The sequence below is a fragment of the Hippopotamus amphibius genome, chromosome 5, assembly GCF_030028045.1.
Source record: "Hippopotamus amphibius kiboko isolate mHipAmp2 chromosome 5, mHipAmp2.hap2, whole genome shotgun sequence".
Taxonomy (NCBI): Eukaryota; Metazoa; Chordata; class Mammalia; order Artiodactyla; family Hippopotamidae; genus Hippopotamus; species Hippopotamus amphibius.
In genome coordinates, this window is record NC_080190.1 from 127,961,723 (window position 1) to 127,988,116 (window position 26,394).

Genomic DNA, 26,394 nt, shown 5'->3' on the forward strand with positions numbered 1-26,394 from the left:
ATATTAATTCCAAGAGAACTTTTAATATAATGATGTACATCAGTGTTCATAACAGCATTATTAACTATAGTCAAATGGCGGAAACAGCTTGATGTCCAGCGGATGGATACACACGACGCAGTATATACGTGCAGTGGATTACCACTCAGCCTTCAACAGGAAGGAGATTCTGATGTGAGCTACAACGTGGAGGAACCTTGAAGACAGTACACTAAGTGAACTAAGCCAGATACGAAAGGACAAACAGCATATGATTCGAGTTATATGAGGTCCCTAGAATAGTCAGATTCACAGGGACAGTAGACTCGATGTTGCCAGGGCTGAGGAGTGAAGGGAGCGCTACTTGTTTAATGGATGCGGAGTTCCAGTCTGGGGTGATGAAAACTTCTGGAGATGGTGGTGGTGATGGTTATGCAGCACATGAGTGAGTTCAGGGTGCTGAACCATACATGTAAAGACAGGTTAAAATGGTACAATTGCTGCGTGTTTTACCACAATAATTTCTCATAATCAGAAGGATCTTGTGGACTAGAGTTAAATTCACTGCATCCTGAAAATATAGAATATACTTTTTTCTTACAGATAAAAACCCAGAATATATTAACAGCAAAAAGCAGGTGTTATAGGAATGCATGGATGGTTCATTATTTGGAAATGTATTAATATAGTTAATTGTCTCAATCACTAACAGTCTATAGAAGAAAATATAGAGGGTCACATTAGTGTTGTCTGGAAGAGGCAGTTGTTAAATTTGGCAGCTGTTTCTAATAGCCCTAGAAGGAAGCACAAAAAGTGCAACAGACTTGACCAGATATAAAAAGATAATCGGCTTTGAAGTCAGCAAAAAGCTGGAGTCATTTGCATAAATCAGAAAAAATCTGTTCAGTAATCCTTTGCAACTTCTGGGAAATTTACTGAAAAATAAAATCAAGTAAGTGGTGAAGTTAATGGAAAAGAAGCAAAAAACATCCGTTTTAGTGATTTGATTGCATATTTGGTAAATTTGAGATAATTTAATAAAAACCCATTTGGAAGGAATTGTAAGATTGATTGGGTGTGTGATAAATAAACATTATTCATATTTCTCTGTATTGGCCCTACTTTAGAAATGGGAAGTATATTGCATTCTTAATAGCAATGACAACAAAAATCTATATAAAATTCCAGAACATAAAACATTATGATCAAATGGAAAGATACATTCTTAATCTTGATCATATTCTAATTATTGTGTATATTCACTATCTTAATTACAGTTAATTGCTGCAATGAAGCAGTTTTGCTTTGGGATGAGGGGAATTTGGGGTGTTTTTGTTTTATTTCTTTTACATAAAATGGACTTTAAGTTTGCTTGGAAAGGTCAGTGTCCAGGAATAGCTAAGAATGTGATGAGAAAGAAGAGTGGGAAGTGGAGGGAAGAATGTACCTCTCAGGTGGTGACATTCACCCAGAGCTGCTGTCACCAAGACAGTGACCACAGGTCAGACTCTCTATCCCATCAGCAAGTAGAGGCTCTGGTTTTTTATTTTGGCCGAGCCACAGGGCTTTTGGGATTTTAGTTCCCCGACCAGGGATCGAGCCCCAGCCCCCGACAGTGGAAGTGCAGAGTCCTCACCACTGGACCACCAGGGAGTTCCTGAAGTCTGCCTGTCAGCCATCCAGAGCATGGTCTCCAGGTTTCCCAGTTACTTGTGTGACCTTGGACGGTTGTCTTTAGTCTTAGCAACATTAATAATAGAGCTTTGTTTATTGACATACATATTTGAAAATGCACGTAACAGTTATACGTTCCTTTTTAGTGCATTTTCACAAAATGACCACATTTAAAAACACAGTGTGACTCCAAAAGCCCTGCTCCATGCTTCCTCCCTCTCAGTACCCATTATTTCTCTTCCGTGAGGTTAACCAACATCCTAACTCCTACAACGGTTTGTTTTCTTTGGTGTCTGGCCTCTGACTCTGTACTGCCGTCCTCAGACTCGTGCATGTAACCACGTGGATTCGTGGTTGTAGTCGTTGCCGTGTAGTATTCCAACGGAGAGCATTCTCAATTGCGCTTTTGATGGCTGTTGCTACATTGCCCTGCGCGGACCTCTAGCCCCGTGTACTCCCAGCAGCATTGAGTTCCTTCTCGTTGTCGAGGCAGCAGGTGGGAACCGTAAACTGAAACCTTCCTGTAGCTGTGCTTCCTCTGAGATGAGTTCAGAGCACATTCACGCATCATGTATGCACACATAGGCTGACATGCGCACAAACGTTCCCTTCCTTTACCGTTTGTTTCTTCTTTTCCAATGTAGGAAATGTATGAAGTTGCCAAGAAACTTTGCTCTTTCTGTGAAGGTCTGGTCCATGATGAGCATCTTCAACACCAAGGCTGGGCGGCAATCATGGCCAATCTGGAGGATTGTTCAAATTCCTACCAAAAGCTACTTTTCAAATTTGAAAGTATTTACTCAAATTATCTGCAGTCCGTAGAAGACATCAAGTCAAAACTTACTCAGTATGTTTGCCATTAAAGTGGATAAGATGTTTTTAAAATACCTTTGCAGTTCATCAGTAGTTTTAGTGATGATAATTTTGTTTCTAGTAGGCCATATATTTATTATAATTGAGATTCATATTTTTGAGACTTTTGTAGACTGTAAAATTTTTAAAATTATGGTCACTTTTATCCACCACGTATTTTATGGATCTACCACGTTTCTTTTTCTTGTGTTTTCTTTATGTAAAAGACTCAAAATAGTTTTGAAATCATTTAGAAACCCAAGAATCTTTGTCTCTTGCCTTGCTACCGGTTTTACAATAAAGTAAAAGCAAAATGCAAAAGTAACAATCTAACAGAAGTGGTAAAGTTTTCAAATGTTAGGCATTCAAGGAAAATTTTATTTTTCTTTTTAAATATTGCCATATGATGTGGGCTTGCTGGGATGGAAAAAAGCCATTGTGTTCTAGTTTTTATTTAGCTGTTTTCTGGTTCTTTGTATATAAGCACATCTGATGCCCACTGGTTCTTTCTTAAAAGGGCTGTGATGAGTGTAAAAGTGCGGTGATAACTCCACACAGACATGGCCCTTGTTGTGTGACATGTGTTGCTTTCAGGGTTTCATGTTCATGTTTTTGGTTCTTAAAGTTTTTATTTAACTAGAGTTGGAAGTAGCATGTTCTTTCTTTTTCTTCTTTTTTTAATCAAGTAAACCTTATTAATTCAAGTTTCTCTCTTCTGTGGTATGAATGTTTAGAACATTTTGGCCTTAAGTTGACAATGGGACACGTCTTGGGAAGGAAGGGAATGATTAAGACTGGAAAGAATGTTTAAGTGTTTTTTTAATAACCTTTTCAAGTAGCTATTTGGGGGTGTGGTCCTCTAGATGTAAATTTAATGTAGAAGCCTGAATCATTTTACGTATGTTTTTACAAAAGTCAGATCATCAAGATTTCATCTTTTCCCCGTGTTTTTTAACAACATATGTCTATCCTCCTGTCTATTTTCAGGGTGTGATGAACGCAAGAGTTAACCTTAATCTCTAATAGAAGTGTTAATTTTATCCTCTGCTTTCAATATATTGAAAACATTCTGTCTTTAAGCTAATCAAACATTAAACTTTAAGGGACTGCTATGGTAAATCTTTTTTATAGGTTTGAATTTTTTATACCTTAAGGTTTGTTCAAAACCACTGTGTCCATGTGTTTAGTGTAAACTTGCTGCCTTTACCTTAGAGGGTGTTTCAGTGTGTGAACTTTATCCTCCTTCTCTCTGTCCTCTTTTAAAGACCTCGTGGACTATTTAGATGCATGTATTATAATAGAGAGGTGATGAGATTTCTGTGTGTGATAACAACGTATTATTTCTTTCAAGATGCTAACCTCTAACTAGAGCAGTCCCATTATTTTACTGACAGGTCCTTTGTATTTTAAGTTTAGGAACTGCGGTTTCAGTCATGGCCAAGATTCCGCTGTTGGAGTGCCTAACCAGACATAGTTACAGGGAGTGTTTGGGAAGACTGGACTCCTTGCCTGAGCATGAAGGCTCAGAAAAGGCCAAGATGAAAACCTCTACTGACCTGGTGCTCTCTTCCGACACGCCTGCAACAACGAACAAGCCCTCCTCGTTAACCTCATTTCACAAGTCTGGTGAACTTGGAGCCCCAGACACCCCAGATGCTGCACATGGAAGAGAGGCGAGGGAACCTTGTCCAAGTCCTGTCCAGCAGGATGAAGCTGCGGTAGATGCTAAAGACGGTGACCTGCCTTTTTTTAACGTTTCTTTGCTAGACTGGATCAATGTGCAGGACAGGCCTAATGACGTGGAGTCGCTGGTCAGGAAGTGCTTTGATTCCATGAGCAGGGTAAGAGCATCTGACTTTGCTTGTGTCATTGTAACCACTTGAAATTATGTCACCTGTACTAAATATTTTCTGTACAGTAATGGGAGAAAGAGTACCATGTTATAATGGAAATAATGAGGCTTGGAGTAAAACTGTATAACCATATATAATACCTTGGACAAATCCAGTCATTTGATGTGTAACCCTCTTTATGAACTGATAGTAAATTTGGGAAGATGACTAGAAGTTATATGGGTAAAATCTCTATGCAGTGCCAAGCCTTGAAGTGTCCACTCCAGTGGGGATGGTTTTGGTGGTGGTGGTACTTGAAGTTTTTCCCCGATCCTGTAATGACACTTAGACTTTTTAATATATTCTATCCTTTAATTTGTCCTTACAGTTAGGCTCTTTGATCTGCTAGGTAAAACTTGAACAGTGTTAGTGGTTTTGATTATTGTGCTTTGAGTACTGAGAGTTCTCTAGAAGTCAACAGGTAAAATGATAATATTTGGCCATCTCTGACCTGTCCTGTTCCTTACATTAACTTAATAATGATTCATATGTTCACGTTTACAGGTGCTGTAGAACTTTCAAGCTTTGGGGAAAAAATATTAATGATATAATTTCTTTTTTATCTTTAACAGTTAAACTTTTTATACTGAGAATGATTTACATTCGATGAAATACACAAGTCTTGAGCGGTTAGTTCATGGAGAAACTAACATCCAGAGGAAGATACATTGATCCTTTCCACCTCCCAGAAAACCCCCATTTGCCTCTTTTGCACCCACTCCCGCACCCACTCCCACTCCCACCCCCACCCCAGGGAACAGGTCTCTGATGTTTAAAAGAAGTAATTTTAGATACTTTATCTGCCTGAGATATTTCAAAATTCAAAACCTAGACATTGTGTTTTTAGTTGTACTTTGTAATTACAGTGACTTGTGTTTGGATTAAGTTCTCCCCCAAGTACACTTGTAAAAACCTTTAAACCTGGGGCATAAATCTGGAATAAACCTCTTCAAATCTGATCCATAAGCAGATAGAAAATCTTTGAGGTCTGAGAGGAAGTTGATGGGGCGCATGTGTCAGTGATGTGGACCATATGAAGCAGTATTTTTTAAAAAATTTTTTTAGGTTTTTTTTTTTTGTTTTTATTTTTTTTTCTTTAAGAGTGTTCATTGAGATACAATTGACATGCAATAAACTGCGTATAAAGTGTACAATTTGATATTTTTTTTCTCGTTAGTAATGTATATGTGGCAATCCCAATCTCCCAGTTCATCCTGAAACAATATTTTGAAGGCTGCTGTTGTTTAAAGATGATGGGCAGAATAGTTAAACTTTTGTGAAAGGTAAACTTTTCACTAAATTGGGAAAGAGATTTAATCTTCAATTGGTTATTAGGAGAAAGGCAGCACTGCCTGTGGTGCCTGGAAAATAGCAACATTCTTTTCTTGTTTAAGTTACTGGACAATAAAAGTGGAATGCATTCTGAGTTTCTTCTTAATTCTTTCAGTATCAGTTTCCTTGATGACAGCCGTTAGGCATTTCTTTCATTTTGGCCGTTTATTATTTGTTGTCAAAGAACACTTCAGTTAAGACATTTGCCAGGGCGGGGGAAGTACGGAATATATTATGCAGAGCTTACTGCCAAAAATGAATGAGAACTAGTGTTCGTATTCAAACTGTTCACATTTTAGTAGCTAAAAATTGCATCTATGATTGTGGAGAATCAACCACATGATTGTGATAGGGTGATTGAAGTGTCATATTTTATAATTCCACGTGGAACAGAGAACAGGGCTCTAGACCACGAGAACCACTTTTTTAAAGGGCTTGCAGTTGGCTTTGTGTTTGCATGTTTAAATGAAATCTAGCAAAGCCATAAGTTTTATTCACCTTATAAGATGAGAGAGAAAAACCAATGACCCTTTCTGGCTTAATAACGAAAATCCACAATAATTTATACCTACAGAAATCAGTGAATCTCAAAATATTCTTTTGTACTTGTCTGTGTATTGTGTTATACTGTGAGTGAATCATGAAGTTCAGAAACATGGGAGTCAGGAACTCTGGTTCAGAGCTTTTTTTTTTTTCCCTTAAGTCACTGCTGTTTTATGTGCAGTTGTAATTTTGCCCAGGTTGAAATTTTGAATCTATTTTAGTTGTCTTTTTTAGCCTTTTGTCACCGTTGTAACTTATAACTAGTCAATACTTTGGATTGGAAATGTGTGCACCTTGGACTCACCATGAAAATGAGAAAATGTTCACATGTGCACACCTTTTAGTTAATATTGTGCAAAGCAGGTGCTGCCTGTGTTAGATAATGGTTGTGCTAGCTTTCTTGTGATGTCAGAAATGCAGCTGCTTATTGACTACACTGAATTCTTGGTAACAGTAGAGTAGTTCACATTTAACTGCTTTCGTATGTTGTCTGTGTGCCGACCATGGTATCTAAGGTGAATAGTTTACCATCCCTTTAATTGTAGCAATCAGGGAAGACCTCATGAAGGAGGTGGTGTTTCACTAGGCCCCTCACAGGGAGGCAGAGGTGGGCTTCCACAGCAGGCAGGACATCAGTGTGAACAGAGATCAAGGCTAGAGAAACACAGCCTTTGTCTGCAGTTGAGTGTTCTGTGCTTTTTGGACGTGTCTGTGGGCAGAGGACGGCGACAGTGAGTTAGTAATCGTGGCTGACGTCCACATGGAGGCGCATGAGCAGCAGGCAGAAACCCAGACTGAACATTGGTGAGAAGGACAAAGGGATGAACAAGGGTTAGGGGTTACCCTCCGAGTTACGGTTACTGCTGAAATCCTGCAAGAAACAGTAAGAATGGGCCACCGCACAGGTCCTCCAGGATGGCCTGTTCACAGAGGAGACGGAAGGGGAGCCAGCTCCAGCAGAGGAGACGGTGGAAGCTTGGAGGAGGTGGTCTCGGTGCTACACGTGTGAGCCCGCGGGAAGCCAGTGCAGGGCTCTGCATGGAAGACGTCCAGTGTAGTGTTCTTCCCAGAGAAGTGGAGAGGGTGGAGAGAAATTCTGGGGTTCCGCAAATTACATAAATTCCAGAAGACTTGGAGAATTAAAGCCTGGGAACAGGACAGGTTGCAGAGTAAGAAAGTGTAGTTATGAGGCAGATGCCTTGAGGAGCTACAGACTGAAAATAAAGATCTCTCCAGGAGGGAGGGAAGTTTGAAGGTGTTGATATGCTTTAGGGGGAAGTTGGATTGAGCAGACAGGTAATGACCAAAGACTGTGTTTTTGTTATTAATTCTACTCCACTTCATAAGACCTTGAAAATAACATTTTCAGCGGGATATTGAGAATTGAATGAATTGTGGCTTGAATTGAAAGGTGTAATGTCTGAAACTAGATTCCTATTTTTGTATCCCAGTATAATCAGTAATAATCGTGTTTTATTAACATTGTAATTTCCCTGTTCTTGACCTTGTTGTGGACATGTAACCTGATTTCTCATGCTTTTGCTTTTCTATATTTTCCACTATTAATGTTTTTCTTTGAAGCTGTATATCAAAATAGCATAAAATATATTTTAAGCTGTTTGCTGAAAATTTCTTTCCTACATGTTTCCTTGCTGTTCAGCTTGACCCACGGATCATTCGACCCTTCATAGCAGAATGCCGTCAGACCATTGCCAATCTCGATAATCAGAACATGAAGGCCATCAAGGGGCTGGAGGACCGGCTGTACGCCCTGGACCAGATGATCGCCAGCTGCAGCCGACTCGTCAATGAGCAGAAAGAACTCGCTCAGGTGCTTGTTGCAGACTCCTCTCGGGAAAGGGAATGTGCGGTTTTCTAGACAAGTCTTACATGCACTGTCAGTTTGTTGTGCGCCGTGTTTCACCCATGCGTGCTGTGAATGCGGTATTAGTGATTCCATGTAGTAAAGGAGGAGGCCAGTTCTTCATGTTCAGGTTTGAGAAAATCACGTGAGCTGAGGCCACGTGAGCGGTGGGTGACAGCCAGGAGGTGAGCCAGTGATGCTGTGAGCGGCAGGGGAGACCTGCGCATGCTGACACCCCAGCAGCCCTGCTTCCTCCTCAGGGAAAATGGGCAACCTTGAAGAATTTAGGTCTAGCTTAGTGCAGTGTTCCAAGAACTGTTACCAGATTAGATCGATAATCAAGAGAAGGTAGGGGTGGTAGGAGTTTTCTGACGTGGTGACTGGCTGTGATTCTCAACTGTTTTGTCCGCCTCCCCCGCGAGCACCCTGTGAAACAGCCTTGTAGCAAGAAGAGGTGACTTTTACAGCCTTGATGCTAACACACGTGTTTCTGGCTCAGGTTTGCCTGCCAGTATTTTTCCTCTAAGTGTGTTCTTTCATTAGAACATCTGAGTACAAATGGGTACAAATGTTTTATTTCACCTGCATGGTTGAGGACATGCAGTATCATGTAGGTAAAGTGTGTATAGCCTTGCTGTATTCTTTTTAAAACATGTTTAAAATATAGCATTTTTATAGTTTAAGGACTGAATTCACCTTGTAACCGCCACATTCTCCTTTTCTTTCTCGTGATTTTGGACCCAGCCCCTTACTGTGAGCTGAATGTCTTTATCTTGTGTTTGTACTGAATGGAACCCCCCCAATCCCACTGTACAATGCAAAGTAGATGTGATACTGGGTGTCCTTGTTTAATTCCTAATCTGTAGAAAATGGTAACGTTTCATCATTACAATGTTTGTGGTAGGTGTTTTTTTTCCCCTCTCTTTGTTTTAACAGAAACCCTTTATCAGATTAAGAAATGTTACATTCCATTTCTAATCTTGGACCATTTCTAATCTTGGACCGTCCTTGGATTCTTGAAGTAAGATCAGTATGGTCATAGTGTATTGTCTTTCTAATGTGCTAGCTGTATTTCTTTTAGGTGATACACACAGCCTTGACTGTATTAAAGTCTGTCATACAGTAAAATATCCTTTAGTATTTCCTTCTAGTGGCAAAGTCCATTTTTGTCATTTGAAACTCCTTTTGTTTCTAAAGGATATTTTCTCTTAATAGAGAATTCCAGGCTGTTAGTGACTGACTTGTAGCTCTTTGCCTTCAGTTTGGGTTTCAGCAGTTTGACTGTGACATGGTGAGGTGTGGCTTTCTTTGTATTTCTCCTGCATTGGGCTTGTGCTGTGTGAATTCACTGTGGACTGAGGCCATATTTTTCTTGGATTCAGTAAAAAGTAATTGAAAACCTATTAAGATTTTATCAAAGGAGGTTAAAGCAGTAAGTTATTTTTTAAAAATAGATTAAATTATAGAAAAAGCATAGCCACGGTTAAGCATGCAGCATATTGGAAGCAAAATAAAATATAATTAAAGCTTCAGATATTGAACCATCTCGACTTTAACACACATTATTTAAACTTAAATATTTTCATGATATTTAGAAAAACATGAAGCAGAAAAGAGAGAGAGAACTAGCAGGAAGTGAGAAGACACACTTGTTGTCCTTTGCTGATTGTGGGGTCGGGCCCCACGCGGGTGATGACCTGCAGTGGCGAGTGTGGCAGCGAGACGGGTGTGCAGGGCCTAAACCGCCTGTGGCGTGTCAACTGTGGAGTAAACGGGCTAGGAAAAACCTGTAGATAAAGTGAGTCGCTCAGAAAGGTGTCTTTGGACTTTTTTTTAAAGTATTTCCTGTTGGGTTTGGCACATTTGTCTGAATTAATATACGGCCTAAAAACAATCTCTGCCTGACAAAAAGATGCAGGTTTCACCTGTGACAGTAAGTAAGGCTAGCAAGGGAAAAAAGCCTAATAACTACTTTTCCTATGAAATAAGAAAATGTGCTATAGAAGCTGCTGTTCTGAAGATATGAACACAGTGGAACAAAGCACAGTAGCCCAGGAATCCTGGAGGGAGGAGTTACTCTCCAGTGAGTGGTGCAGCGTCAACTGATGGGTTTTGGTTTTTATTGGGGGAAGTGTATAATATACCACTGACTATCACAGGTTAGATAAATCTGTTGGTTTTCACGGGACTTATAGGCAGTGACCTGCTCTTACTCACTCGTGCCCCGACGGAACATGGTGTAGCAGGAGTTACAGGCATAGGTTCTGGTTCTGATTTGCCTGCTGTGTCCTTGGGTGTGTTACTTTAGCCTCCTGGATCTCACTTTTTCCTTCTAGCATGAAAATGTTACAGAATTAGTTGAGCATAGATTTCTTAAAAACTCTGAATCTTTTGCTGTGGATATACCTACTGCATTCAGAAGAGAAGGAGATTTTAATATCTTCTTTGAAAGTGGAACAGTTCATGTCTAACGTAAAGCTTTTCCTCTTAAAACAGATGTTCATGTTTTTCATGAAAGTTAATATCCTTTAAAATATTTTCTCTCAAAGGGATTTTTAGCTAATCAGATGAGAGCTGAGAACTTGAAAGACGCATCCGTATTACCTGATTTGTGCCTGAGTCATGCAAACCAGTTGATGATTATGTTGCAAAATCACAGAAAACTGCTGGATATTAAACAGAAGTGCACCACTGCCAAACAAGAGCTAGCAAATAACCTTCATGTCAGACTGAAGTAAGTGATTGCAGGGTACCTAATTTGGGGTGTTGAGTTGACGTTTTTTTATTTCTCCCAAGTGATGGTGTTATATCACCGTGTCGACATACTTCATTGTTGATTAACATGCGCTCGGGTGACTTTTACAGCGTTTGTGTGTCTCGATTTCCTTCTGCAGGTGGTGTTGCTTTGTGATGCTTCACGCTGATCAGGATGGAGAGAAGTTGCAGGCTTTGCTCCGCCTCGTTATAGAGCTCCTAGAGAGAGTCAAGATCGTTGAAGCTCTGAGCACAGTTCCTCAGATGTACTGCCTAGCTGTTGTTGAGGTTGTCAGGAGAAAAATGTTCATAAAACACTACAGGGAGGTATGCAAGTTGAATTCTATTTTAACTGTGTCTGAGCCTCAGTGCATTGGTGTGTGATCCTAACATAAGCTCTCCTCTTCTTAGTGGGCTGGTGCTTTAGTCAAAGATGGAAAGCATTTATATGAGGCTGAAAAGTCAAAAAGGGAATCCTTTGGGAAATTATTTAGTAAGTGTTCTTTATTTATAACATATTTTTTAGGAAAAAGTTCTGTTTTTATTTCATAGATATGAATAGCATTATATAGCATGAGTTGTAAAGTAACCATATTGTTAATTTCTTTACACAGGGAAGTCTTTTTTAAGAAATCGTCTGTTTAGGGGCTTGGACTCCTGGCCTCCATCCTTTTGTGTATGTATTTATTTTCTAACATGACTAAATCCTGTATGTGCTCAGATCTTTATTTCAGAAGTAGAGATATTTATCAGAAACAGACATTTTTTTTTACCAAAATAAAAATGTTTTTGGCTTTAAGATGAATTCATAGTTTTTGGTCAGGAGTCTTCACTGCATGGGATGATGAGGTCATATTACTGCACTGTTGAGATGGGCGGGAATAGATTCGCCCCCTCATTTTGTCTGTCTCCCCCCTTTTCTCCCTGCCCGCCCCACCCCTCCCCTCCTCTCCTCTTTCATTCATATTGCACAAATCAGAATAGCATGACCCATCAGGTCATTTTCATTGAAACCATGAAAAATAAGGGTGCTCTGTTTCTAAATCAGTGGTGTGGGGACCACTAATTTCATTACATGAAAAGAATGATTCCATGGTCAAAGAAGTTTTGGAATTGCTGTAGGTTTGTTGTTTTCTCCTCAGATGCACTGCATAACTTTTAATATCTGCTTGTACCACTGAATTCCTTAGGGCTTCAAGTGTATGTGTTTTTGTGTGTCTACAAATGAGTGTCCTAATAGGATTTCTCACCCTCCTTTCTCTGGGAACCCTGCTTAATGAGGGTGACTTGACATCTCTGAATCTGCATACACGATGACTGAGACAGTTGAGTTACCTTAAGAGGTGCATTTCTTGGCAGCATTGTAAAGAAATGGTAGAAAGTTTTTTTAAGAAGCTGCAATTGACTAAGACTTTGTATTTGAAAAATATAATGAAAAGGTGAAGTGAAGGGCAAGGAAGGAAGTGTTACATAAGAAAAAACAATCTTCCCCACATTAAAACACTACGACATACTAGCAGGTGACAGGAATAGATAGAGGGCTGGGGTGGTCCTCGCGACCATGCTGTGGGTCAGGTTGAAATTTGGGACTAGCCCATGTAGTAGCAAGACACGTGGGTTCCTGTAATGCTGGCGGGAGTTACCAGGGTTCCCATGAAGAGATGTGGAGAGCAGAGAAGCGGGGAGCGGGCCTGGCAGCTGATCACCGACAGCTTGTGCATTCCTGTTATTTCAGGCTCAGAAAAATAGTCTCCCCATCCTACTGAAGAGTCCTTCATTTGTATTTTATTTTATTCTGTTTCTTAAGTGTAACTAGATCATTAGAAGTGTTTTTGTTTATTTGTTATATTGAATTTGATTATAGTAAGAAATCATTCACAAAATCATCCTGTATATCTTTTGGTAAATTTTTTTTTTTTATATAGACACAGAAGCCTCGAAAGTTTGACTGTGAACTTCCAGATATTTCATTAAAAGATTTACAGTTTCTGCAATCATTTTGTCCTTCTGAAGTTCAGCCATTCCTCAGGTAAATGCCATTCGTATTTTTAGGGTGAGTTATTGCCCGATGTTTTTGTTATTCCGGAACTGTGGGAAGAGCACCAGCGTCTTAGGAGATGTTACAACAGAGGAGTGTTTTATGATAGACTGGCTCTTTCATGGCTACTTTGGGAAGTTTCTGGGGAATATAAAAATGATCAGAAAATGAAGACAGTAAAGTAGAAGGAAATTAATTTTGCTCTGGTGGTGCTCTGACATTGTTGCAAACTGTGGGAGATTTCTAATTTATCACTTTAATGATATGTCTTAGTCTTCTTAAACTATTCCTGGTGTTGATTGAAAGCGGTTGGTCAGTTACTGTTGGCATAGGTTACAGTGTTTGGTTGTAGTGATCCAGTTTTCATTAAGTCAGAAACCTAACTTGATTGTGCTCTGTTTCAGGGTTCCCTTACTTTGTGACTTTGAACCTCTACACCAGCATGTACTTGCTCTACATAATTTGGTAAAAGCAGCACAAAGTTTGGATGAAATGTCACAGACCATAACAGACCTGCTGAGTGAACAAAAGGCAAATCCCGTTCCTTGCAGTGGTTCTCCCTGTGAGTGTAAGTGCCTGTGTCGCTGCAGCTCTGTCAGCCTGTCCCTCTCTCTTCCAGGCATCGGCGAGTCAGACCTCCCCGCAGGCGGCCTCCTCACCCCGGATAGAAAGTGCGACAGGAATCACAACTACTACCTCACCCAGAACGCCTCCTCCACTCACCGTGCAGGAGCCCCTGTGTCCCACAGTCTGTCCCTTAGAAGAATTGTCTCCAGATAGCATTGATGCACATACATTTGATTTTGAAACTATCCCCCATCCAAACATAGAACAGACTCTTCACCAGGCTTCATTAGACTTGGATTCATTAGCAGAAAGTCCTGAATCAGATTTTATGTCTGCGGTGAATGAGTTTGTAATAGAAGAAAACTTGTCGTCTCCTAATGCTATCAGTGACCCGCAGAGTCCGGAGATGATGGTGGAATCCCTCTACTCCTCAGTCATCAACGCCATCGACAGCAGGCGGATGCAGGACACGCGGGCGCGCGGGCCAGAGGATGCAGGGGACCGTACGCCGCTCAGCATGCGGTTGGAGAAGTGCCACGTCACCGCCCACGACTCGCTCCTCAGTATCCAGACCATAAAGGAGGAGCTCGGCCACTTCCGAACATTTGTGCAGCAGGAGCACTGTGGCTTCTTAGGTTCCTTACAGGGCGCAGCACTAGAGATAAGGAACATTATTGAAAAAGTAAAGTACTCTTTGGAAATAACACTAAATGAAAAACATCAAAAAGAACTACAGTCTTTAAGAAGTGAATATGAGGGCAAACTGGCTGCACTAGTAAAGGAGCGTGAGGAGAATGAAAACAAAATCACAAAGCTAAGGGGGGACGTGGTGTGCCTGGAAGAGGTGTTGCAGAATAAAGATAACGAGTTTGCTTTGGTCAAACACGAGAAAGAAGCCATCATCTGCCTGCAGAGGGAGAAGGACCAGAAGCTGCTGGAGATGGAGAGTGTCGTGCATACGCAGCACTGTGAGATTGAAGAGCTGAGGCAGTCCCGGGAGAGTGCGCTGGAGGATTTGAAGAAGCTCCACGTGGAGAAGGATGAGAAGCTCCAGCTGCTGAGGGCGGAGCTCCAGGGCCTGGCGCAGAGCCGCATGAAAGAGCTGGAGGACACTTTGCAGGTCAGGCACACTCAGGAGTTCGAGAAAGTCGCGACTGATCACAGGCTTTGTTTGGAGAAATTAGAAAAGGAAAACCAGCAAAGAATTGAGCAGATAGAAGATTCTCATGCCACAGTCATCCAGGAAAAAGAACAGCAGCTCCAGGAATTAAAACTCAAGGTTTCTGATTTGTCGGACACGAGATGTAAGTTAGAGGTTGAACTTGCATTGAAGGAAGCAGAAACTGATGAAATAAAAATTTTGCTGGAAGAAAGCAGAGCCCAGCAGAAGGAGACCTTAAAATCTCTCGTTGAACGAGAGACAGAACATTTGAGAACAGAGATAAGTAAACTAAACCAAAAGATTCAAGATAATAATGAAAATTATCAGGTGGGCTTGGCAGAGCTAAGAACTTTAATGACAATTGAAAAAGATCAGTGCATTTCAGAGTTAATTAGTAGACACGAAGAAGAATCTGATATGCTTAGAGCCAAGTTAAGCAAAGTGACATCATTGCATCACCAAGCATTTGAAATAGAAAAAGGCCTGAAAGAAGAATTAGCTGAACTGCAGAGTAAATTGGACTCAGAATTGAATGCTCTTGAGAAACAAAAAGATGAGAAAATCACCCAGCAAGAAGAGAAGTATGAAGCTATTATCCAGAAACTTGAGAAAGACAAAGAGGAATTTGTCGTGAGACACGAACAGGACCGAGAGCAGCTAATTCAGAGGCTTAATTGTGAAAAAGAAGCAGCTATTGAGACTGCCCGTAAAGAAATGAACTTGGAAAGAGAAGCTGTTGAGAAAGAGTTGCTAGAAAAAGTTAAACATCTTGAGAGTCAAATAGCAGAAAGGTAAGAATGATCTTTATTCTGTAATCATAAAATTAAAGTCTGATTCAGGTTGTAATTGTGTGTGTAATCACAGTACCTTGATTTACTCAGTTACCTTAGGTAAAGATAACAATTGAGATACTTTATGAGGTAAAAATGTGGTTTTTAAAATAGTGTTTCTCACAAACATTTAAAAAAAAATAACAGACTGTAAATCCATTTAGGATGGCTTTTAAAAATGGATTCGTATTTTGGATTTCAAGAGATAATTTTTGACAGTTCCAAATGTTTTCAGGATCTTCTTTTTCCTTCTTTAGGTTATAAATTTCCTTTTGGTTTATTTATAGTTCTTTCCTTAAATTCTTCATATGAAAGTTATTTATTTTCTTTCTTTAAAAATCATCTATGTATGTGTAAAGGAGCAGTAGTTAGTAACTTCTAGGTTGTGGCTATATAGCTTCCTGGTGGTTATTTTCTTGGTATTACAGTTTCGGTTATTTGCTCTGTGATTCAAAAGATAATGTTAAATTCTGGATTTTCTACAGTAGTGGCATTTTTGCATTTTTATTATTGTTACTGCCTTTGATCAGAGAAAATGGTCTTCAGTATTTCTGCTCATTAAAATTTATTGAAGGGGTTTGTGGCATAATAAACAATTTCTAGAACATTGTCAGTTTGTTCTATCTTTAATTCCTCCAAGGGAACACATGTATAGGTATGTCTGCACCGCATGCTTTCACCTCCAGCCGGTTCTTGTCGCTTTTACACAGTCTCTTGTGATTGACTGTCTGCTGTGTAGTGTTCACATCCTGGTGCACAGTTCAGTCTCGACGTCTGTGTTGAAAACAGAAACTCTTTGTGTTTTCTGGAGGGATTGGAGGCTCTTAGAGGAACTAGGCCCTACACGAACGTTCACAGAGCTTGAAGGATGCTGAGGTCAAGGGAGTCACCGCAGAAGGCTAGGAAGGCACCAGTGATGTAGCAAGAGGACACACGTTGGTGCCCCCAAGCTGGTGGTTGGCGGGGCCCTGGGAAGGCGCAGCGTGGGGATTCTGTCCCTGCATGGTGGCGAGCTCAGTTACCGTCCACCCCCAAAGCTGATGAATTACCTTCCTTGAATACACAGTCAGCCTGGAAAGAAAACCTAATATAAAATTTTGGCGTTGTAGTGGGTGACTGACTCCGGTCTTGGAATTGGGTGAGAGATGGCGACTCTCTGGAAGTTAGATCTCTGAACACCAAATGCTGAGCTTATTAAAAATCAGTTTTAATAGGGCTTTATCGGCCTGTTCTGTTCTAGCCCTCATGCCAGCCACTGCTGGAGAGTTTTCTGGGTCAGACTTCCCGACTATTGCCCTGGCTCTGCTGCCTGGGAGGGCACCATGTCCTGCATCTGGTGAAGTGGGGCTGGGTGACCTCTCCCTGTCCAGAACTGGTCCTGCCCGTGAAGCCCATTGGATTTCATGGGCTTGTCTTGCTGCTCTTATGTCTCGCAGGCGCCCTGCAGAGCCCTTGGGGTGGTGTTTCTGGAAGCCTTGGTGAAGGAGTATTCTCTGGGCCCTCTCAGGGTGTATGTAATAAATCCCAAAATTTGAATTTCTTTTTAGAGTCACATGTTGTCAGTGGTAACAAATTCTGTCACTTATTCATTGAAGTAATGTTGATCATTTTTGAGAAAATATCAGTCACAAACTCAAGTCTAAATAACCAAAGATTGTCGTTTGTCAAATAGAAGCAATGCACCATGAAAGAGGGCGCTGCTTCAGCCCACAGGACAGTGTGCAGGTGCTTCTGTGTGAGACAGGCATACCTTGTGATGCAGAAGGACTCCATAGGTACTTCTCATTTTGTCACAAACAGGAGTAAAAGGTGTAGGCTCAGCGGTCAGGATCCAGTAATATTAATAATTTTACTACGTCAGGGGTATTCCAGAATCAACCTGCCTTCCTTTGAGTGCCTCGAAGTGCAGGATGCGGCGATTAAAGAGTGTAGTTGGTGCTACCGTCTCTGTGTTGAGGTGTGCGAATGTCAGCAAGGTGTACAAGACAGAGAGCATCTTAGCATCATCATGCAAGTAGTTTCGACCTTAGTGGTCCCTTGATGGTGTTTTAGTTACTCCGGGTTCTGTGGATCACACTTCGAGAGTCATTGGTGTGGAGAACGGTTGGCAGAGTTTCTGTAAGGGGCTTCATTTTCAATATGTTAGCCTTTGTCGGCTAAAAGGTCTCTATCCGAGCTACCCAACTTTACTATTGCATCAAGAGGAGTGAGAGAGAAAAATGCATGGGTAAGGCTGTACTCCAAGGAGACTTAGCAGGGCATAGGCCTGGTGAACTGCAGGCTATGGTTTACCCTCCTGTGGTCCAGGGTATCTTGGCATCTTATTTTCATTTAATGTCGGCCATTAGGCCCAGGTTTTAGGCAATCACCCTAGCAAACTGTTAATAGCTAATATTGAATCTACAGCCTCTGGTCTTCACATCCACACAAATTTTGGCCTGATTCTTCCTCCTTGGACCTTATTTTCATCCACACTCTGCCTTGCTTACTTGCCCGGCACCTGGGTTTTTGTTCTTCCCATAATAGTGCACTTACGCTGTAACTACAGGGATAATTGATCCTTCAGGGCATGTCGCTTACCAGCAGAAGATTGACATTAGCCAAATTGTGTTGAAGACAAATTCACATGTGAGCCCAGCATCTGGCTGATTTTATCCTGAACTTGTACTGTGAGCAGGCTGATTCCCTGGCTCCACGCTGGGTCCTCCCTGACCCCGAGATGATGCAGCCTGTAGTTCCTACCTGACATAGCTGCCCCCCACCCCCACCCCAGCCCTGCAGCAGAAACTTTGAAAAACATTGACGTGTCATTTAAAATTGAGTACCCAGAAAAGGGAAGGGGGGAGGGACTTCCCTGGTGGTCCAGTGGTTAGGGCTCCGCACTTCCACTGCAGGAGGCATGGGTTCAATCCATGGTTGGGAAACTAAGATCCCACAGGCTGTGTAGTGTGTCCAAAACAAAAACAAAAAAACCCTGAGTACATGTACATTTAAAACCATCCATTGACTTAGTTTCTAAAACAGTTTGGGAATACTTCCGTGGCAGCCTTTTTCCTGAGGTTTGAAGATATTTTAACACCTTTGGTGAGATTGTCTTCTTGGACAAGCTTTTTGATGTAAAGGATTATTAGGTTGAAAGTAGATTAAGATTAAAGTGACAATCTTGTGCTTCCTCCTGACCTCTGACCTTGCCTCTGGGCTCCTCAGCAGCGCCTCTGAGGTTAGCAAGTTCTCAGAGAAATAAATACAAATTCAGGAACGCGTCATCAGTTTGCTGTGTGCAAACATTTAAGTGCTGCCTTAGTTTTGTGTTATTTCTTCATTAGCTAACAAAATGAAGCAAAGCCTGTTTAAAAAATGAAAAGCTTTTCAGTGGATGTGTTCTGCAGGTGTGCTTCTTTATTCACCTCTACATCGTGCTGTCTATTGCAGTTATAGGAAAAGCAAAACTATAACAAACCTATGAAATTTGAAGCTGGGCTCTTGAGAAGTGTATTGATTTTTATATTGAAAGCATTACCTTTTGCCAGTAGAAGCTAATTATCCTGAATTTATCAGATATGATCACTGAACCATCTGCTGTTGGGGAGTGTGTAAACTGTGTTAAGTTTTTCCCTTTTACTTGTTTCTCTTTTGCTGATAGATAAAAAGTTCACGTAGAAATATCTTTAACACCAATTAACTGCTATTAGACTTAAGGAAGATATTTAGCCTTTCTGATGTCATCTAATTGTGATGCTTGGTATATTTGTGACTACATCTGTAATTTTGGAAAAAAAATTAATGCCATATTTAATTTTTAAAGTCATACCATTGAATCTACCAGAGAAGAGTCTTCAAGCTTAGTTGCTGAACTTCAAGAAAAGCTCCAGGAAGAAAAAGCTAAGTTTTTAGAACAACTTGAAGAGCAGGAGAAAAGAAAAAATGAAGAAATGCAGAATGTTCGAACATCTTTGATTGCTGAACAACAGGTGTGCAGGCCCCCTGCCTTTATTTCATTTATTCTAGGTCTAAAGAAGATGACCATATGCTAATGAATAAAATGTCTTTGTGTAGCTGAGGTTTCTTATATCTTAAACGTGATTTTCCTACATTGATCCTGATAGTGTTTATTAAATATCTTCTTCATAATAAAAGCATTTTCTTTTTAATGGTCCTTACATCACGTAGGTGCTTCAAAATGAAGCGGTCCTAGATTAGAAATCAGGAAATGTGAATTCTGTTGCTGGTTCGTTAGCTCCCGATGTGATCTCATAAACATCAGTTAACTTCTTCACATCAGATTAGTTTTTTTGCAGATGAAAGTGTTTATACTACTACATAGATGATACTTGAATTTTTCTTCGAAGCTCTAAAATTTTATTCTAAATTACATGAATTACATTCTAAGATAATTCTTACCCATGTGATAGGTGACTCACTTACGAATAGTCATCAGTGGTGAGAGGTGAAGTTTGTGAGTTCAGCAGGGGCCAGAGCACTGAGGGCCAGGATTCCCTTGAGGGAGCATTATGTCAGCTGAGGTTCTGGGCAGCAGTGGGAGAGGAAATACAGGAACCACGTGGTTGGATCTCTCTATAATCAGGGTTGCCGGCCGGGGCGCGGGGCAGAGTGCGTGCTGCCAGGCCAGGCCAGTGTAGGTGCAGGTGTAGGTCAGGCAGGGGCAATACCACATCTGTTTTATGCTGAGGAATATGTTTCTGAGACTGGTAGGCATGTTACAGTTGATGTGCATGTTTAATGTGGGGTGGTGCAATTTTCCTTTTCTTAAAATAATGTCTTTTTAGAGTTTAAAAAAATGTCTGCCAGAGAACAGAAAGAAAATACAGAAGTGCTGTTCCATACCTTTAGGAAATTTAAGTGTTAAGGCCTGGGGAAAGACAGAAGAGCCTGAAAAGGGGGAAATGAGAAAGAAGGGTAACCAGAGAGTTTGCTTCATGGAAACCAAGGAAACGAACTGTCCAGGGCTAGGGAGGAGCCACCAGATTTCAGTAAAACTTGTCAGTGAAGAGGTCATTCATGGTCTCTGTTTTTAGAAGTCTGAACTTGTGCCTTCTTTTGTATGATTCCTCTTCCACGAGCTAGGTCTCTCTCTCCCCTGCTTTCTTCCTGCCTGTCCCTGTGTTCCTGTGAGCCCAAGTGCAAGTGCAGACTCCCAGCATTAAGGAGGGGACAAATAACAGAGACCAGAGTGTAAAGCTGCCTGCCGTCTGATGCAAACGTAGTCCTTCTGTTAACATTTGTCAAATGATAGGAGAGGGGACTCCTAAGGTACCTGCCAATTTTAAATGGTGTTTGGATGTTAAGTGGTAATTATTTGAGTTGATTTGTAACTAGTTTTATAAGGGCGACTTGGGCCTAAATGGCTCTTAACAAGTCTTGTTTCTAATATGTGTATTATAAATTGTGTTAACTTTTCTGAAAATCCATTTCATGTTGCAGAAACAGCAGAGGTTATGACAACAAAGTAATAAACTATTATAAATATTTGCTAATTTTCTACACATAAATAATACAGGGAAATGGCTTAATACAAAGACATGTCATACATACTCTTTTTGAGAGATCTTCCCTTCTGCTTTCTGGCTGGAGATGAGTTTAGTTCAGTGTTTAACAGATTCACTAATTTTGGTCTGAGAATGCCACATTCTTGTTAAAGGTCTTTGGTTTGTGTTGTTGGCATTACTGAGTGGAGGATATTTGACTGTTAATTTTGGAAGTTGGCTCACGGGATCTCCACAGGCAGTTGGGTTTATGAGATCTGTGGTGAGAAGCCTTTCCTAGAAGTAGAGGCGTGGCAGGTGCAGCCTGTATAAACCAGCAGACATCTGGACGAGAGGAGGAGATGGGGAGCGGTCCCCTCCAAAATGTGACTGTGGGGTGAGGTTGGGTGGAGGACGGAAGCAGGGTTCCGAGAGGCAGGGAGGGCACTACAGGGAAGCTGCCGTGTATACCAGCACCGCTCACGTTGTTGGCTGTTTTCTTTCTTTCCCCAAATTAAAAAATATTTACTCATGCTCTCCTCTGACAGTAAACATGTGCACAATAATGTGAAAATAGAATTCATCTTCAAGATATTACATTGGAACATATCTTAATATAGAACTAGGAAAATACAGTCGAATGTATTTACCGCAGCGTGGCATTTTATTTCCAAATAAACATCCCTGTGAATTATGCTTTTTCTTCTCCATGTAGAGATGCACCATGAAAAATAGGTGCCGTGTCGTTTCTTTAGCTCTAGCTGCCCTGTGCACGCAGATGACTTACGCAGTTACCTTCTGTTGTTCCAGACCAATTTTAACACTGTCTTAACAAGAGAGAAAATGAGAAAAGAGAACATCATCAATGATCTCAGTGAGAAGCTGAAGAGCACGATGCAGCAGCAGGAGCGGGACAAAGGTCAGTGCCACCTACCCTCCCACGTCCTCAGCTCCAGATCCCCACACTGCGACAGCCTGGTAACAGCCATCTCCTCTCGGGCTGCAGATCTGATCGAGTCCCTCTCCGAGGACCGCGCGCGCTTGCTGGAGGAGAAGAAGAAGCTGGAGGAGGAGGTCAGCCGGCTGCGGGGCGGCGGCTTCGTCCCCTCCCCGGTGGTGGCTGCCACCCCCGAGCTGTATGGGGCCTGTGCACCTGAGCCCCCGTTAGAGGCCCTGGACACCCTCGGCGAAGGGAGGCTGGACTCGGCAATGGAGACCAGCACCATGTCTGTCCAGTGAGTGCCCCGTCCTGCTGTCCGCGTGACGCCGCCCAGAGCCGAGGGTTGGGGGTTGCTGAGCACTGGGGGGCCGCAGCCTAAGGACCTGAGAGCTGGGCCGGGTGAATTCTTCACACCGTAACCGGTGTTCATGGCACTGATGAGGTGTGTGTGGGAATCCACTTCAGCATGTTTTCATACCATGCCTAGCTGTCCCCACAGTGTGCGCAGGCGGCCAGGAGGGTCCCTGTAGGGCTGCTGGGCTGGGGTCTCAGGGGCGGGGGGGCAGGGTCCAGGCTTTGAGGCCCATGGCCTTGGGAGCAGGGCTTACTAGAGTCACCCCTGTGGGTTCTTTGTGGGGAGGCCGTGTTGGGTGGAAGGAGTTGTCCCTTATATGTGGAATGTGAAGTAAAATGAAATAAAAGTCCAACTCACAGAGACAGAGAGTAGGAAGTGGTTGCCAGGGGCTGGGGATGGAGGGTGGGAGGCATATTCTCACTGAAAAAGGGGGTAGATATGTGAGGTGATGGGCGTGTTAATTGACGTGAAGAAGGGCCTCCTTCCACAGTGCGCACGTGTGTCAACCCTCATGTCGTGACTTTAATATATTGCAGTTTACTTGTTGATTCTGGCTCAGCTGGACAAGATGACATGAAAGCCTGCACACATTTCTTCTTTTCTTTTCTAATTAGTTTTTGACTGTTTTGGTGTGATGGGCAGATTCATGCATGACGTGTTGTAGCCACTTAGTAGTGCTTTTGTCGTTTTTATATAGGTTTGGTTTATTTTTTATGAACTGAAGCTTTGAGTTTTATAGCTCACTGAAAGAAGTGTGGCATTTTGTTTTGTTTTTAGTTTTAATGGTGAAGCCACCCAAGAAGGACCATTTTATCTGTAACATGGTTAAGAAGAATGGTTCTTAGTCCCTGGGAGAAAACTTGACATTTCAAAGACATTATCCCTAGAAGAGTGCACACCCAAAGTTCTGCTCATAATTTTGTAAGGTTTATCAGCCTAGGTTCAGGGTCTATGGCAGAAAGAACATACACCATGAAAACGCGTCCTCGTGTATTTAAACAGGCTGCTTCTGAGAACTTGGTACCCACCTGTAAGTCTGTAAAGTGCTCTGTGTTAACAGTTGCATTTTCAGAATCTTACTGAAAAATCTGAAGTCCAGAATTTTAAGACTTAAATTAAAATAAATCCTTCTCTCTTAGAGAAAACATCCACATGCTCTCTGAAGAAAGGCAGAGGATAATGCTGTTGGAACGAGTAAGTGCACCGTTTTCTTGAGACAGTGTTTAATGTGTTCACTCTGGGATGCAGTGAAGCAGCCCTTACGCTGAAAGCAGACTTGATTTGTGTTTATAAATTAAATTCTTTTTTTTTTTTTTTTTTGGTCTGCATGGCGCAGCTTGCAGGATCTTAGTTCCCTGACCAGGGATTGAACCCAGGCCCTGGCAGTGAAAGCGCCGAGTTCTAACCACTTGACCCCCAGGGAATTCCCCAAATTAGATGTTTTTTAATGGTTATTTTTGTGGTTATTTTTGAGAAGTCCTGCCATCTGTGATCCAAGTGGCCACTAACAGTTCAGTATTCAACAACACAAGTAGAAGTGTGAATTTTACGTATTAATTTCAAAAAACAAAGTATTCAGTATTTTCCAAAATAGGGCACAAGTAGAATATGTGAGTAATGAAAAAAAGTTAGGTTTTTTTATGGTGATTGAAGTGAAGAGAAAAATAATGGCAATGAGGGGTTTCTTCTCAGTTGCAGACTTTACACATCTTTGTTCATAAACCACTTTTCATTGCTTAGGCTTTGAAGATTTTTAACAGTTTCTTTTACTTTCTGCGAGATAACTGTCTGCTAAGGACTCCTAACCAGAACTGTGCAGATTTGTGCTCTTGTTAGTGGAGGCTCATCAGCGTCTGCTGGCATGAGTGTTGTAACTGCAGATCCCTCCTCTTGGGCAAGACCTCCTGACAGAGCCTCTGGGGATGGCTCTCAGATGGTTACTGTATATTTACAAATTCACAAGTGGTTCTAATGCATATTAAACTTTGAGAACCCTTGGCTTAAGGAAATAAACCTAAAATTGCTCTAATTCTCTTTTAAGCCAGTAAATAAGACAGTTGGAAGGGATCCCTAGAAAAGAATGTTTCTATAAACCTTTCATGCTAGAGCCAAACATTAGTATGAAGACTGTACTAATTTCAAGCATAAACCATGGGTTTATGGTTTCAAGCATAAACCATGGGTTTCTCTTTCCCACCCCTGCAGACACTACAGTTGAAAGAAGAAGAAAACAAGCGGTTGAATCAGAGACTGGTAAGGTCTTCTCACCCAGTTGACCTGACATTTAGACTGTTTGCATTGCATTTCATTATGAAGATCAGGAGGCTGTGTGGTTTGCTTAATTCATTCCTGGTAGTTTTTATTGAGCTGTGTTGCTCATTGATAACAATTGACTCTTAAGCCTGACCACGTGCACTGCCTCAGTGTTATAATTTTAAAAGCAGCCAGCAAAATCCAGATCATCTTTTCTGATGATTAATAAGCTGTAATCTCTTAGGATCCCTTAACTGTACGTATTTGTGATACTAAGTTCGGGCTCCTAGTTAAGTCAGAGCTGCTCCTCGTGAGGCTCTTGGCGGTTAGTATGTCCACTTGTCCGTATGCAGAATCAGCACGTTCTGTCCTTCACGGATTTTTTTTTTTACCTGAAGGTGTTTGAACCTGACACCTGGCCTGAGACCCCGTGTGGCTCTCTGAATTACCTTGGCTTTAGCCTATGAATTTAACCAAGTACTTGATTCGTCAGTTTTACCGTCAATCTTACATTCTATAATAAAGAAGTTACTTCATTTTTCAAATTCTGATGATTACGACTTATGAGGAAATAGGAACAGTTTAAGGCCTGTGTTCAATACTTTTGAAGTTTTAAGGCACTGATTAGAATTGTTTTTTTTTTTAAATAAAGTGTCTTATAGGGAAACATCTGTGTTCTTTCATATGCCTTTCTTAACTTGAACAGCAAAAATTACATATTAATTCTGTAGCTACCAGACTGTCAACCATGGATTTATCACCAGAACGATTTTAAGGCTATTTGTCTTTCTGTGAGTGAAGCAAACCCTCTTCAGGAAGACTTGGAGGAACTGCCTGCCGCAGCATTGCTGCATGTGTGTTGTGTGCCGCGTCCCTAGTGGGGTGGGCGCCCGGCTTTGGCAAGGATTGAGTTGCTATTCACAGATGTGCTCCTGGCACCTGGAATAGCAGCTGGTACACAGTGCACAGTGGGGGCACAGCGCACAGTGGGAGCACAGCACGTGGTGGGGCACAGTGCACAGTGGCAGCACAGCACACAGTGGGGGTACAGTGCACAGTGGGGGCACAGCACACAGTGGGGGCACAGCGCACAGTGGGGGCACCGCGCACAGTAGGGGCTCGGCACGTGGTGGGACACGGTGCACAGTGGCAGCACAGCACACAGTGGGGGTACAGTGCACAGTGGGGGCACAGCGCACAGTGGGGGCTCGGCACGTGGTGGGGCGCGGTGCACAGTGGCAGCACAGCACACGGGGGCACTGCACACAGTGGGGGCTCGGCACGTGGTGGGGCACAGTGCACAGTGGGGGCACAGTGCACAGTGGGGGTACAGTGCACAGTGGGGGCACAGCGCACAGTGGGGGCTCGGCATGTGGTGGGGCACGGTGCACAGTGGCAGCACAGCACACGGGGGCACTGCGCACAGTGGGGGCTCGGCACGTGGTGGGGCACGGTGCACAGTGGGGGCACAGCGCACAGTGGGGGCTCGGCACGTGGTGGGGCACAGTGCACAGTGGGGGCACAGCGCACAGTGGGGGCTCGGCACGTGGTGGGGCACGGTGCACAGTGGCAGCACAGCACACGGGGGCACTGCGCACAGTGGGGGCTCGGCACGTGGTGGGGCACGGTGCACAGTGGCGGCACAGCGCACAGTGGGGGCTCGGCACGTGGTGGGGCACGGTGCACAGTGGCGGCACAGCACACGGGGGCACTGCGCACAGTGGGGGCTCGGCACGTGGTGGGGCACGGTGCACAGTGGGGGCACAGCGCACAGGGGCTGCTGGGGAAATGTTTGAGATGGGAAGCATCTTATCCTTCAGGTCCAAGGAGCATCCACGACCCTGCGAGCAGTGGCTCTATGTCAGTCATACTTTCA

General features: G+C 42.4%; 1 protein-coding gene across 4 annotated transcripts in view; it reads left to right on the top strand.

Moving 5' to 3' along the window:
- The window catches only part of RB1CC1 (RB1 inducible coiled-coil 1), a 53,557-nt gene that overhangs the window by 20,120 nt on the left and 7,043 nt on the right, over positions 1–26,394 (top strand). For all 4 annotated transcript variants that reach the window (XM_057734530.1, XM_057734532.1, XM_057734535.1 and 1 more), the window contains 15 exons: positions 2,298–2,500; positions 3,917–4,346; positions 7,933–8,103; positions 10,686–10,870; positions 11,031–11,217; positions 11,302–11,383; positions 11,505–11,566; positions 12,816–12,919; positions 13,333–13,459; positions 13,548–15,448; positions 19,293–19,458; positions 21,781–21,889; positions 21,977–22,205; positions 23,405–23,459; positions 24,471–24,518. In XM_057734530.1, the coding sequence (XP_057590513.1) occupies positions 2,298–2,500; positions 3,917–4,346; positions 7,933–8,103; positions 10,686–10,870; positions 11,031–11,217; positions 11,302–11,383; positions 11,505–11,566; positions 12,816–12,919; positions 13,333–13,459; positions 13,548–15,448; positions 19,293–19,458; positions 21,781–21,889; positions 21,977–22,205; positions 23,405–23,459; positions 24,471–24,518 (4,059 nt within the window). The remainder of the gene's footprint in view (positions 1–2,297; positions 2,501–3,916; positions 4,347–7,932; positions 8,104–10,685; positions 10,871–11,030; positions 11,218–11,301; positions 11,384–11,504; positions 11,567–12,815; positions 12,920–13,332; positions 13,460–13,547; positions 15,449–19,292; positions 19,459–21,780; positions 21,890–21,976; positions 22,206–23,404; positions 23,460–24,470; positions 24,519–26,394) is intronic.